Source organism: Vipera berus (genome assembly GCF_964194415.1).
Source record: "Vipera berus genome assembly, chromosome: 17".
NCBI lineage: Eukaryota > Metazoa > Chordata > Lepidosauria > Squamata > Viperidae > Vipera > Vipera berus.
Genome location: NC_138220.1, coordinates 5,262,122 through 5,277,432, shown reverse-complemented (window position 1 = coordinate 5,277,432; position 15,311 = coordinate 5,262,122). Strand labels below are relative to the sequence as shown.

General features: G+C 46.1%; 1 protein-coding gene across 4 annotated transcripts in view; it reads left to right on the top strand.

Moving 5' to 3' along the window:
• SPEN (spen family transcriptional repressor) overlaps positions 1 to 15,311 on the top strand; it is a 49,706-nt gene that overhangs the window by 564 nt on the left and 33,831 nt on the right. For 3 of the 4 annotated variants that reach the window (XM_081341369.1, XM_081341368.1, XM_081341367.1), the window contains exons 2-3: positions 10,248 to 10,565; positions 13,632 to 14,108. In XM_081341369.1, coding sequence (XP_081197495.1) covers positions 10,248 to 10,565; positions 13,632 to 14,108 — 795 coding nt within the window. Of the gene's footprint in view, positions 1 to 8,467; positions 8,553 to 10,247; positions 10,566 to 13,631; positions 14,109 to 15,311 lie in introns of those variants that run through there. The other variant, XM_081341370.1, reaches the window with a different exon arrangement.

The window sequence follows — 15,311 nt, the reverse complement described above, 5'->3', positions numbered from 1 at the left end:
TCCAGGAGCATCAGGCGGACCCCCCCCCCCCGCTGCAGGAAGCCTCTCGACTTGCACCTCTTTCAGCTCTGGAGAAGCCTCTCCCCCCCCCCAAAAAAAAAAAAACAACGCAAGGGATGCTGCTGCTGCTGCTGCTTTGTTCTTGAGAAAGGCCCGGTGGTTGTGGACTCATTTCTGCATTGGGCGTTTTAATTTTAATTTTTTTCATTTTAATCCCATTTATATCCCGCCCTTCTCCGAAGACTCAAGGGCGGCTTACAATCTAAGCACAAATCAAAGCAAATCAAAGCAATTTTGGAAGTGTGGAGGGAAAAAAAACTTAACCTAAAGGAGGAGGTGGCGTGCAGTCTTCTTCGGGGGTCTAGAGCCTGCTTTGCCGAGAAGGAGAAGATGCTGCTGCACCCCTGGTCCTTCCTTCCTTCCTTCCTTCCTTCCTTCCTTCCTTCCTTCCTTCCTTCCTTCCTTCCTTCCTTCCTTCCTTCCTTCCTTCCTTCTTAGGACCCAGGCTTAATGGGAAGAGTCATTTTGCCCTTCCTTCCTTCCTTCCTTCCTTCCTTCCTTCCTTCCTTCCTTCCTTCATGTCACCCACTGGGATTTTCAAAGAGCCGTGTTGTGATGGAAACCACTTTTACTCTAAGCGGGGCTGCGTGGTTTTTTTTTTTTTCCTTTTTTTTTTCTTTCCGCACTCCGATCCTGGACTACTGACGGCTTGGAATTTTTCACACGAGCTGGCTCGTTTATTTTGAGGTTCTTTGTGTAATCATCTTCTGAAGGAATTATGAAAGAAATAACCGGAACGTGGATATTTAGGCACAACTTTGACTAGAAAACCCGAAATCCCTCTTCTCCCCCCCCCTTTTTTTAAAAAAAATCCAACTTCTTTTGTTCTACTGCTGTGGAACATTTCCTGATTGGCTAATTCCGACTTGTAGTTTTAGTCCTCTATTATTTGCATTCGTGATAATATTCTTTTCTGGCTGTGAAAATGTTTGCGTTTTAAATTCCACCCAGTTGAGAAACGTTTTGGACAAAATTTGCGCAGCCTGAGAGCACCGGCCTGCATTCGTGGGATGGCTTTTGTGTGGTGATGGATGCATTTTAGATAACAGTTGCAGAAACATCAGTCTTAAATAATGATTTCTGGTCTTGCCTGTTATGGCATTGTGAAGGAAAACTGACATGCATTATTCTTGCCCCCTATGTGGGTCAACTGAAGTTATTTTCAGTGAAAGACTTAAGAGGATTGCAAGTTTTCTTGTAATTTTCTTCCTACTGTTTAGGAAGATTATGGAGCGTACCTAATGAGTCATCATGGGAAAAATAGACTTGCTTGGTTACCTCATGGGGGAACAGCTTGACTGATGAATCTAGGGAAAGAGTTAAATTACCCTGTATTCTTAAATGGAATCTTTGTTGACGGTCAGGATACATTTTCATTTTGTGCCAAAGATGTCCTTTAGTGTTACGTTAGATGCTTTCCACTACTCCTCCCCCTCCCTCGATAATTCAGAGTTGGGGCGGGCAGGCTACAAAATCAGAAGTGATTTTTTTTTATCCTGATCTTGTTTATTTAGTAGATGGGGAAACAGTTTTAAAGTGTTGGGAGTTCCCATATGCAAAATACATCTTGCTGTGGGAGTCGAGGTGGTCCAGTTTTCCTTGGCGTTGTTTTTTTGTTTGTCTGTTTGAATAGGTGTTTGAGGAAGGCGCGCGTGTACACACACAGACACACACACACACACACACTGTCTCGCGATTGGCAACATCAGAGCCTGATTCATCCTTTGGCAGCCCAGCTTTTTTAAAAATGAAGCTGTTCCTTGATCCTCCCTTTGCTGGAGAGGAGAGGGCAATGTGCTCCTCAGAGGGTTTAGCGCAGTGCTGGCTTGTATGAATGCCTTTCTAAAATGGCGGCCGGGTCCCAGTTTATGTCGAAAGGAATAGAGACGATCTCAAGCTGCATATAGGGGAGGTGGGGGGGGGCCTTTGTGAAGCAGCAGCAAGCAGCATCACAAGAGCTGCGTAACAAGAGATTTCGTCTAGCTGCCGCCACCTTGGCTGCAGAGCTTTCCTCACAATGTGCAGAAGGAGATTCCTGGGAAAAGAGCAGTTGTAACCGAAGCACAAGGGACATCACATTTCCAAGCGCGGGGGGGGGCGGCAAATACTCTCCATTCTCACATCTGCAAGAACGGCCTTGTACCAAATGATAGGAAACAGAGCGGTGCATGAAAAAATTGGGGGGAAAAAGAAAACAAAACATGCGCAAGTTTAAATATGGGCGCAACAAAGATGTAATTTGCTCCAGTCGGGGAAAATAAGATCATGCACATTGTGGTTGTTGTGCTTATGTAAAACCGGAGGAGTTGCCTCAACTTTCCTTTTGGGGGAAAGGGCAACAGCGGTGACTCTTGGCGGATTAAGAATCAGGAGAATTGTGCGGTTGGGTTGGGGGGGGGGGCTGCTGGTTTGTCCCGGGATTTAAAGGGCTTCTGTGCCCCGACTGTTGGGAGGAAATGGAATGGAAATTAAAACTGCCATTCCAGCACGGCCGGCTCCTGTCCCTACCACCCTGTTTCCACAAAAGGGTTTCTAATGCTGGAGAAAGTTGCCATGGTGCTGTTGCTTAGAGATGAGTCAGGAAGACGGAAGGTTCTGGTTTTCATTTTTTTTACAATGTGCCAGTTTTCACGTAAGCCCAAGAGCTTGGTTGGATTTAAAAAGCCGGTTTTATCTGGCCAGTGTTTGGTCCAACCGTTCAGTATATTTTCCATTGATCATTTGGGTTGCCAGCCTTCCGACTATCTCTCAAGAGTTCTGTTGTGGTTGGCAAGAGATGCCTCTGAGTGCTGCCTGTGCGCAACAGGGGCGGCCCTTTCTTTGTATGACCCCGGGTGGGGGAGGGGACAGGTTGCACAACAATTGCATTGCATGGCTGCAGGGTGTGTATACCAACAGAAGACTACTGCAGTTCTCTGTAACGGGCACATTTTAATTGCTAGAAGAGAAGTTTGAAGGGGAGGAAAGTCCCATTTTTAGTTTTAACTGGTCTCTGGCCAAATTTTAAAAAATAAAAAATTCCCACCCCTCCCCCGCCTGGGAATAGGACAAAGACTTTGCCAAGAGCAAGCAGCGTGAACAGCAGCCTTACAAGGAAATCAACCTAAAAGCTACCTATGGCTGTCTAACGTGTTAAAGATTATGAATGTAAATAGAGGCAACCTCACTATTTAGCCTCAGTGTCAATTTCAGTCATTCTAGGACAAGGGTGTCAAACTGGGCCGGCCGGTTGCATCATACGGAGGCCACGCCCACCTCAGCTCCGGCAATGCAAAAAAAAAAAAAGGGTCGCAACACGTGACGTGGCATGCTAGTTAAGGGTCCTATCAGTAGAAAGAACCACGTTGTTTATACATGTTGAAATTCTAAAGAAAATACGGTTTGAAACGGCTTATATTGGTATGTGAAAAATTGATTGTTCCAAGTAGGGTGCCTGCCCTTTGGAGAATCAGCAAGAGTCACGAGAAAATACACAAACACTTGAATTGTACAACTCTTTTAATCAGTGGAATGATCAATGAAGGAGACTTCTAAGATGACCTTTAACATATAAGTAACTGCTGTTTAGAATACGATGTGATAATTTGGGTTATCCTTGTTTTGGAAACTTGTTAGGAAAGATAGTGCACATTAATATACAGAGTATTTGGTGTGGAGGGGGGAAGTTCTGCAGCCCTCAGAAACTTCCAGTAACCAATGATAAGGGGTCATGTTTGTGAAGATGAAAGAGAAGTTGACATGTAGCTCTTAAAATAATAATTAAAAAAACCCTGTCTTTTAAGCTCTTAAAATGATGCAGTGCATCAGGTGCATTTTTATCTTTTCCCAATCCATATTAATTCACTGTATGTTTAAAAATAGACTCCCCATTTAATTCATCCACATTGGTCTTTCTGCTTGCTTTTATTTTGTTGAGTTTCTGTGAAAAACATTCCAGGAATCAGAAACCTCTTAGATGGTCCTTTTTTTTTTTGATAGAAATCTGAGGAAATGATTCGTTGTGAGAGCCTCACGCAATTCTAATTGTGTCCGAATTATTGTAAAAATTGAAAACTGAAACACCGAAAGTATTTGCTACTCTTGGAGGAGATGTACAGCAGCTTGCAAGGAAGGGTGGCTAAATATAGCAATGTTTGTCCTGTGCATAAATGCCAAATGCCCTCTTGATTAATTAGAGGAAAACAGCAGTCACTTTTAAGCAGAACAAGTAAGTTGGTGTTGCTTTCTCTGTGCCCCCCCCTTTTTTTTTAACCAATGGAGTCAATAAAATAATAGGCACTGCCAGAGTAAGGTGGGCTTCCAAGGCAGTTCCTTTGTCCTTGATCATTGCTCTGATTTGGGGGCCTTGACGTGATGGAGTTAAATACCATTTATGTAGCACTTGGTATCTTTCCTAGGAAAAAAGCTTTATTGCAAAGGTCCTGTTTTATTTCCAATCCGTTTCATTTCATGGCTACGCAGCGCACCAGTTCTTCCTTTTTGCAAGCTGAACCTGGCTGAGCTGATACAACCCGTGTACCCCCTGGCACATGTGTCTCTTCCAGTCCCTGGCGTGCCCAGTTCAAAGCATTTACCATTCTCTTTGATAAGCAGGCTGTGGTTTGTTTTTTTCACGGTCACTCAAAATCGTCACGGACCGGATGGGCCTGTGTTTTACCCATAGCTGTCTTGTTTAAAAAAGTGCTGCGTTCCTTTCCCAGCGCCCTTCTGTGTCAGGGTGCATGCACTGTTGCGTAAATAACAAGAGAAGGATTTAGTGCAGATGGGAAAGGTGGCTGCAGAGAAAGCAGGCTTTCCTTCCCAGCATGAACCCCAAATCCCCATGTGGCAGAATAATTGGGCTTGACATTAAAGTTTGCTTCGTCACGTTATTGCAGCTTTTCCTTTTAAACTTTACCCACCACTCCTTTGTTTCTCCTTGAAAGTGTTGGCAGCAGGGCTGCAGCCACTCCAGCTGGTTGAGAGTAGAATTGCTCTGCTCTTTTTGACAGCTAGAAAGCCTCCAGATCGCCCTCCCATCAGCGTCCAGCTCATTCCTTCAGCTCGCTGCGAAGGAGCAAAAATATCCCTCCCAGCACAAATACCACTCCCATTTGACTTCTCCAGCCATCCCTAGTGGCTCAATTCTGGCCCCTCCGCCCTTGGCTCCTCGGTTTTGCCTTTGGTTTGGTTTGCTCCCTTCAGGCTGATAATTTCTGGCTTCCACTGTTGCATAATTACGGCCAGGGGAATCGGCTTCGTTGGCTTCTCTCCCGTGAATAGCCCTTTGGGTCACGGGGCACTTAAAAAGCATGGACTTTGGAGGCCTGTCGCACAGTCGGATTTGCACCTGTGAAGCAAAAGTCGTCAGGGCCTACCTACCTCGTGGATTTTCCTGCATGGAAGAACATGTTTCACAGCGCATGGGATACTTTGTGCTCTGATAGCGTTCTATAAATATCGCTGCGGAAAAGATAAAAGCCACAGCTCGCTCGAACCTAGAAAGCTGCTGCTAGCTAGTAAAATGTCATCTGAGGTATTTCCTTCCTTCTTCAGAACGGCTCCACGAGAACGGCTCTGGTCCGAATTCAACGGCCTATTTCTGAATTCTCACCCCCGATGGCAGCTCTTCCCGGCAGTTTTTTTTTACCCTGCGTAATCCTGCCATGCTCATTTCTTTATTTTCACGGCATCTGTCTTTGCTTGTTTTTCATCTCGAGATCATTTACTCACAACTCTCATTATAACATTAATAGTTGGGAAATAAGTTACCGGACCCATTCTAATAGGTTTCACAGTCACCTGAGACTTTGGGTCTTCCTCATCGCCAGCCAGCTTCATCATACTTGATTAGGCGTTGTCCTATGTGTTACCTGTTTTGCGAGTGGCTCGGCTACCTCAGAAAGGTATGCATCGAAAGGCATAATCTTTCCCAAGTAAGTCACAGAGAAAAGTTCCAGCGAGTTGAGTGAGATTTTGTTTCTAATCGTCGTACTAAGATTCTGGCTTTGGATAAGGAGTTCCTCAACGTTTTTATGTTTACTAGCTCCAGGAGTCTTAGCTAGCTTGTGTGAATCTGGGTACGTCTACCGGTAGTAGAGAGTCCATGAAACTTAGCTAAAGCCATTTGGTAGGCTCCAGTTCAGAACCGCAGCTTTCTCAGCTCCAACCGATAGGCCTGATGGTTAGGGGCTCATAGAAGTTGTAATCTAGTATGCAAGGGTGGGATGGGCTGGATCCAGGCAGCACGCGAAACCGCCTCCCCCTCTGGTCCGTGAAGAAAGCCTCTCTCCACAGAACTAGTCCCTGGTGCCCAAAAGATTCGGGGCCCGCTGCTTTAACGCACAAAGGCATTGTAAATTCATGGTTCTGAATGTGTGTTTGTTTGTGTTTGAGGAGTTTTAAAAAAAAAAAGTGGTTTCCTGGTCATTGCAGTTTGTGGGGCAACCAGGTTGACCAACCGAGGCCTTGAAAGTAGCAACTGAGCTTGGGTTTCCTAATTCTGAAGCAGCTGCTTTCAAAGGCCCTTGTCTGTGGAATTCAATCCACAGTGTGGAGAACTGAATGTTTGCCTTTGACCTGCCAATGTTACAGACTTCTCTTGAGTGCAGTGTGAATCCGCAGCAGATGCTGGGCCCACCTCAGGGTGAATGGGAATTGCCTTTTGCAGCTGCCACCTTTGTTTTCAGTACCTCCACTGAAAAAGCTAAAAGAAATACTTGCTTTTGCTTCATCCTCCTCCACAAGTACTACTTAAACCTATTAAGCATCAGTTTGGAATGAAGGACCAGACAGTCTCTGGGGAACGACGTACCACCGAGGACCAAAGCGTATGATTGGCCCTTCTTTCCGAAGCATTTCCCCGCTTTAGTGTTATGAGAATAAAATCCTCACCCTAGCCTTTTTGGCACTTGGATCACTACCAGACAATAGCACCCAACTGTGCAAAATGGCTGCTCTACGTAGCGTCCCCTTTCAGAACAATTGGGGAGCCGTGGAAGAAGGCGCTTACTGCCATTGCCCGAAGATGGCGGGGGCCTGATTAATAATCTGTGGATGGACGTGGAACTGAAAATTAATATTGAGGTCTCCTAAAGCCAGCAGCTCTTTTAGGCCTGCCAGCCGTGCATCTAACTCTGCTAGACTTACCATCTCCTGGTCTGAACATCACGTGCATTTGAATTTTCCCCTCGTTTATAATGACCTCTTTGTCTGACACAGGAAGGCACAAAGTATTTCTTGTCCCCTTCCCATAGACTAGGAGGAAAGTGGCAGGGATGCTTTTGGTGTGAGCAACATTAAAATATCTATTCACATCTGGTTAAATGATGTTACAACAGCCAGAATTATTTTCCTATGTGGGAGGGAGGGAGGAAGGCAGGCAGGCAGGAAGGCAGGCAGGAAGGCAGGCAGGCAGGAAGGAAGGAAGGAAGGAAGGCTCGCTCGCTCGCTCGCTCGCTCGCATTGGGGCCTTGACCCTCTGGCTCCCATGGTCTGCTCCAGAGGTATAAAAGTGTCACGCTTACATCAGGCACAGCCCTGAAGAACTATTTTAGCCCACCCTGAGGAATTTGGCCACTGTGACTAAGCCATTAAGAAGAAACAGATTGAAGCTCCTTGGAACATGGAAGGTCATGCGTGGAAACTGGAGGTGTAGCGCTTAATGCATAGACCAGCTCTGGGGCTCCCTTGGCAGCACCAAGGGATTGTTCTGGGAGAAGCGTCCTGCTTTAATGCTGGTTAGAAAGCAAGACTTTGATTTATTACGTATTGATTATGCAAGCAGCCAGCCCTTTAGAGAACTTTCCAGGAAAGCCTCCTGTGTGTCTTTGTATAGCAGGACCTTTAGGCTCCCTCTACCCTCTTCTGCCCTGTTTGCTCTCTGTGCCGGCGGTTGGGAAAGAGCTGCCTTCTTGGAAAGGCCGGGCAGAGATCAGGAGGGCACATTGAACAAGGGCGCCCGCCTTTCTCAGACGTTAAGCGGCTCCTGAAATCTCTCTTCCACCCCCTCCCCACCAACAAGCCACACACTTAATTCCTTACTGACCACCCCCAGCAGCTTTTCACGGGTTCTTTTCTCTCGCTGGGCGTTGATCCCGTCGGCACCACTGCGGGTGTTCCCCCTCCCTTCCTGATAGGTTAGCGTGAAGCAACCCAGCTCCCCTCCCAGCGGCAACTGCCAAATCGGGAGCGGGCGGATTGGAGAACAGCCAGCCAGCGGGCAGGGCTGCGGTCGGATTGCCAGGCAGATTAGCCTTCAAACCGAGTGACTCTAGGATAACACACACACACACACACACACACACACACACACAAGCTGGGAGCGCAGATCACAGAGAGAACGCTTTCCGAATGCCGCCTTCCACTTCCATATCTTAGCGTTGAGGAGGGAGCTAGCGAGACACGCTTGTGTCCATCGAAAGCAGCCTTTATGCTTATTCCAGCTGCTTCTCCTAGTGAACGATCAAAACCAAACCTTCCCACGCACCCTCAGAGCATTCTGGTGTGGGTCGGTGAGCGTTGAGCCCTCTGCCTTGGACCTGAAATCTGGCAACCCCTTCTTCGCCGGCACCACTGCGTCGTTTGCACGGTTTGAAGAAATCCCGGCTCCACCATCTTTTTTTCCCTTGGGAGTTTTGTCTCCCCATCATTTCTGCTCCAGATTCCTCCTTGGCTGTGGTGGAACACAGGTTCCATCCTCCAAAAGGGACGTGGGTTTTTTTTTTTTTGGCAGTCTCTGGGTCACATGCTTTTCCTGTCACCGCAGAGGCCGACACCGCATAGGAAGCAGGTCCTGTGCCACTGAGCTATCTGGTGCTTTTGGCATTCTAGGCTGGCCTACCGCAGAGATCTTGAACAAGTAATGGATCGATCCATTGTTGAATAGTGGCGCTGTTTTTGGTGAAGATTCACAGACACTCTCAACCCCCCCTTTTTTTTATAGTGACCCCAATCCCTGTGTGGTAGAAACATTAAACACTCCTTCCTTGGCATATTCAGCACTTAGTCTTGTGGAGGATTGATGTGGCTAACGGTGTTGAATTTCACAGATCGGCGTTGGCCAATCTTATGCATGTCTTTTTGATGGTTAAGCTTGAGGGCAGATCAGCAGTGAGGGCAACGCAGAAGGATAAATTCAAACTTAAATGAGCCTAGATCATACTGGTGTAGAATTCCATTTTTCCAGCCTGGCCAGGCTTTGAATGCTAGGCTAGTTGAATTGCTAAAGAGACCTCTGGGACTCAGGTTTGACTTCATTGCTGCCTAAATTCACTAATACTGTATTTGGTGTATCAAACCAGGAATGTCTGTCTGTCTATAGAAAGTGCCAACAGTGTAATTAAAAATGCATAAAGCTTATCAGAGAAATGTGATGGTGCCGGTTCTTTCTTTAATGAAAGGGAATTGTCAGTTTATATTTCATATCTTTTTGATGTGTAAACACGGCACTTTTTATAGATGTGTGCATTTTTAATAGAAACCCATTTCTTTTTGATTAAATAGCTTGGAAGGTCAGTGACATTTGGTCGGACTTGGATGATTTGAAAACTTTCTGGAGCAACTTGCAAATGTTTTGCATATTAACACCAAATCTGCTCGCATATATAGTGTGAGCTAAATAATTTGCATTGCTAATTTGTTGCTGCTGCTGCTGTCTATAACCATAAAAAATTTATCTCAGGAATTGCCAAATATTTTCTAACTCTGGTTTAAACAGAGCTTCCAACAACACTTAGATTGTAAACTTGTAGATCTGGCTTTATCCATAGAACTGATTAGGCAGTGATTAGAGTGATGTGAACAGGCATTGTATTATATTTAACACTTAAATCTTGAACTCTGAATAATGACTGTCCAACTGAGAACAAATGAATACATTTAATAAATTAATTCTCCACTGGGATTCATTATTTCAACATCGATTGCATTAAACTATATTTGAACAACACACAGAATAAGGGCTTTTCTGTTTACATGCATGCATACATACATACATGCATATATATATGTAAATTCCCACAGAATAGCCTTTCAGCTTTGCTCTAGTACGAGTCCAGGAAACACTGTTTATACTTAACTATTGAAATGAATTTTTTAATAAATAAATAAATCTGAATCCGGAAATTTCAAGCTACTAAATGTGGTTTCTGAGCTGATTTTTTTCTGTGAGCTTTAACGTATGTGATTTTTCTCTGTCTTTCTCCTAGATATGGACGTGTTGAAAGTGTCAAAATTCTCCCCAAAAGGGGATCGGAAGGCGGCGTGGCAGCCTTTGTGGATTTTGTGGACATTAAGAGTGCGCAGAAGGCACACAATTCTGTCAACAAAATGGGAGATAGAGACCTTCGGACGGATTATAACGAACCGGGAACCATCCCTAGTGCTGCGCGGGGATTGGATGATACAGTTTCCATAGCATCTCGTAGTAGAGAGGTTTCTGGGTTCAGAGCTGGTGGCGGGCCCACGTATGGCCCGCCACCCTCCCTCCATGCACGAGAAGGACGTTATGAGCGGAGACTTGATGGGTAAGTTCCAAGGTTTCACTAGGCAGGTATTTTGTAATTGATATGGTGAGAAACACAAACTCCTGGTAGGGCCCCCAGATGGATTTAAAATTTGGGGAATTATCTGCATTTCCTATTTTGGGTTGGAAACGGAAGCGATTCCCATCCCAATGGCTGGGATCTTGTGGATCTGTAGAAGATGTTTCCTGCAGCTGGTTGGAGAGCTGATTGATTCCAAGATGGAAGACTTCATGGGCCAGCCTCGATTATGGAGCTATTCTTCTAGAACTTGACGATTCCCAGCTCTTGGATAACCCTAAGTCCTTCTTTGGATGTATACTTACGATCAAATGGAGTTTATTACTGCAAGTCTCCAAACCCAATGTGGAGTATCTTCAGCCTTATAGGACCTACACAATCCCTTGGCAAAGCTTCGCGTTTAGTTTCTCAGGGTGATGCTGGTTTGTATAGTCTATGCATAAAATTGGATTGGCATCCAAATTTCCTAGCAGACTTACAAAAATGGCCGCACCGTCTTGGATTCTACCATCGTTAGCCACGGGAATACATACAGTGAAGACAGGAGAAGGCCGTGGCCGATCTTTCTTTCCCCTGTTGGATCTACCTCACTTCCATGTGTCTTGGGATTACTATCCTCAACGGCGAGCCGAGCGAGATGGACGCTGCTCAGTGTTGGAAATTACAGGCCACCCGTTGAGTTGCTGGAATAATGGCTACTACCTCAAATTGATGGGATGGTTCGAGCCAAGATCCCAGTGGGCCAGGGGAGTGGATTACTTTACTTAGCCTTTGCTAAAAAAATTTTTAAAAAAGCACCCGTGCAATTAAAGGCACTCTAGCTTTAAAGACATGGTGTCGATCAGCTTGTGGATACATCCGAGAAAATGGACCTTGCTGGATGGTTACAAAATTGGACAGAGGATGCCTGCTGGCCTGGGGCGAGGCCTTCGTTCATCCCCCAGTGCCTTTTCTACCAGCCCGATTGGTTCAGACTTAGGGCGACAAGTCACAGTCCTGTGGTGGATGTATTTAGAAGCGCTGGCCGTCCGGAAGAAGGAAGTTGGCGGCTGCCACCCTTTGGCCAATCTGGAACTACTGCCTTCCCGTGGAGTTTTTTTTTCCTTTTTTTTCTTGTCCCTAGGATATATATATATTTTTTCTCGCTCGCTCATCTAAAATGCCACTTTTGACACCCTTGCCCATTAAGAAGGTGGATTACCCCTATAAGAGGGGCCAAATTGGGGAAGTTATGTTCACAATTCTCTCCCTAGATTTAATTGGGAATATAGGTCGTGTTTCCACACTTGGAAAAGGTTGGTATGTCCTGCCCTGTGTATATTAGCCCTATCTCCTAACCCAAGTCAGTTCCTTTTTTTCCCCACTAACTCCAGTAGCAATTAGTGCTAATAGATAACCAGCACTGCTGTAGTCGTTAGATTTTTTTTCCCCCAGCTTGGCTAGTTCTTTTGTCTGTCTTCTGTGTCCTAACAAATAAAGGGCTCTTACACTATACGTTAACTTTTCTAGAAATCTTGCGCTCTCTCTCTCTCTCTCTCTTTTTTTTGTTACTTTATTGTATCCGCTTTCCCTGATATAATATTGACAGGGTGCAGGGTGTGCGTTGATTGTTGTTTCAAAAAAAAAAAAGGCGAGGGCCAGAGAGCTCTTTAAATATTTTAAGTGGTTCTTATTTGCATGGAGCTGCAAACGTTTGTGACACCTAACTAAATGCCTGCCTTGTAGTTTTTTTTTTTTGCTCTTTTGTGAGGCAGCTCTGACTTGCTGTAGAGGCAAGAATTCAGACAAAAGCCTTAATGTGCACCCAGGGCACATTATGAGGGACAAGTGGTCTGAGGCCTGCACTCCACTCATAGCAGGAGCATAAAGTGGAAAGGTCAGAGGAGAGCCTAATTCGCTGGGGTGGGAGAGGAGAAGGACTGCAGTCCCTGCTACTTACTTTTCAAGGAAGGTGGTTGGAAGTTTAAAAAAAAAAGGTGTGTGTGTGGGGGGAAATGATTTGAATTCCTCCTTCCTTGAATGGTTTTAGGAAACTTTGTCACTAATATTAGCCCTGGCCTTATTGCTTGATCTGCGCATGTTTGTTCCGAGTTGTTTCATCTGTTTTCCTAGCCGCGTCCTACCAGTTGGGCCATTCATTGCCCTCTCTAGATTAGAATGCTAAATTATTGGAGGCCTCCCTTCTTGGCCTCAGCAGCTTTTTAAGTTCTAGGTAGTTTTATGGCAAACCTAATTCTGTATGTAAAATACAGAAAGAGCCACCGTTTGTTTTAGCAACCATTAAAATAGCCTGTTATTCTCCAAAGCGGCTTTAAAAAACAAAATAAAAACCACTCTCTCACCAGCACATTATCTTGTTTTCTGAGCTTAATGCCTGTGACTTTTAGTTGGCTGTATCTTGACTTTACTGTTACAAGGATAAGCAGAGATCTGATTTTAGCTAAGCTGATGCATTGTCCTAGAACTCTTAGAAGCAAAGATTGCAAGCGACCGTTTAAAAATTAAGTAAATTGGGTTTTTCTACGATAAAATGGCTTTTTTCTGCCAACCCCTTAATGACAGGATCCTAGCCTAGTCATGGAATGAAACACGTTAATAGTTCTGTTTCATCCTAGAAATGATAGATAGAACGGCTGCAACTGAATTATTTTGCACAAGATCATTTGGGACTGTGGTGCACAATTTTGTCCACAGACGTTTAGTTCAGACTTCACCAACCTCTGATGCCTTTCAGATTCGTTAGCCTTCTTCTCCCACGGTCCCTAGCCGTTACCCTGCGAGATGGGGATTATGGGATAGAAATCTAGAACAGAAGGCATCGAGCTGGCTCAGCTTAAGCAGTGCAACTGAGTCCGTGCCAGACCCGTGCTACATGCGGACATGAGCGAAACTTAAAAGGATCGAGCTCATTCATTCTGCTAAATAGTTAGTTGTTGGCCTTTTGACGACTGGCAGTTCTAGCCAAGGCTGCGTTATGTGCTTGCATGTTGTTGAGCCCTTGTTCTCCTTCTCTTGACTGACGTGCCTGTTTTCCCCTCCTAAATGCAGGGCTTCAGATAACAGGGAGCGTGCTTATGAGCCTAGTGCCTATGGACACCACGAACGGGGGACAGGAGGATTTGATCGCACGAGACATTACGATCAGGATTATTACCGAGATCCTCGGGAACGAACTTTGCAACACGGACTCTACTACAGCTCTCGGAGTCGCAGCCCGAGCCGCTTTGAAGCTCACGACCCTCGCTACGAACCTCGGGCTCGGGAGCAATTTACCTTGCCCAGCGTGGTACACAGGGATATTTACCGGGATGACCTCGCGAGGGAGGTCCGAGGGAGAAGGCCGGAACGGAGTTTCCAGCACAGCAGGAGCCGGTCCCCCCATTCTTCCCAGTCCAGGACCCAGTCTCCGCAGAGGCTGGCCAGCCAAGCGTCCAGACCCACCCGGTCGCCCAGCGGGAGCGGTTCCAGGAGCCGGTCTTCGAGCAGCGATTCGATCAGCAGCAGCAGCACGACCAGCAGTGACAGGTAGCTGTCATCCCTCTGCAGGCACGGGACGGGCTTTTTTGCTTCGGGTCCCCCCCCCCCCCCGTATCGATCCGAGAGACCGCCTGCATCGGCTGCAAGGTTGCGCGTGCTTTTCTCCGCTCATCCTCCCGACACAGACCAGCACCGTCCCCCCAGGGTGGAGGCAGGAGCAGGGGGGTGGTGGATGAAGGGCGGGCCGTTTGGAAGGCTGCCCCCCAGGAGACAAAAGCCCCACCTGTGAAATAAGATCCCTTTGGGATCACTCTAGGGTGGACATTTCTCCCGTGGCTTTTGTTGGTGTATGAAAAGGACGCCCTCACAGAAGCGGCCTTGGATTGATGTTTATTGCCTTCAGTTGAGTATCGGAATGACATTGAATTGATAACGCCAGTTGTGGGTTTTTTTTTCAGCTGTTGCGGCGGCTACATAGCTTGCAGTAGTGAAATTGCACCGGTCCGGCCAGCCTGCTGTTTGTTCTCTGTGTTGGTTCCTGGCAAAGAACTGTGGCCCTGTGTGGGGAGGGGAGAAGATCAAACAGAAAAATAGCATCCCGTTTATATTTTCGCAGAAAAGGCCTTCCTAATCAGACCATAGGAGTCCACACAAAAAGGCTTGAAAATCGCCACGTCGAAGCACACGCAGGCTGCTTTTAAAAGGAGGCAGATAGGAAGGCGCCGTTGGGTGGTTGTTATACCTCTCCAGCTTTGTTTTTTGTCCGAGCAGCTCCCCGCGTTGTTTGGGTTCGTTTGGAATTTCATTCCCAGCATGGCTGAGAATAAATAAACCATTTCTCCCCCGCCCCCCAATCCAGCCCCCTGTTTTTGACTCTTCCTCCTTTCTCCTATTAAAACTGGCTTCAGCCTTTGGAAAAGTCTTCCCTTGCTTCAAAGGGAGATTCGTAATAGCTGCCATCAGCTTGGATTAATGTCAGTAAATAGATGCTTTTGAGCACACCGGCCAGCCGTCCTCCTTGTGTGAAAAGGGAGGGAGGAATGCAGCCATGCTAGTTCTCTCACCTCTATTAGACTTTGGAACCTGGTTTTGGGCAGGCACTGCAAGGAGGAGTTGAGGCATTTCGTATTTTCATAGCATGTCAACACTTGAGGAAATGTGCTAGAAAGACAGAGGGAAAAATGTGAAGGGTTGGGAGTGACCAGTGGAGAATTTTGCCAAGTCGAATCCTGCTTAGCAATATCTTCTTCC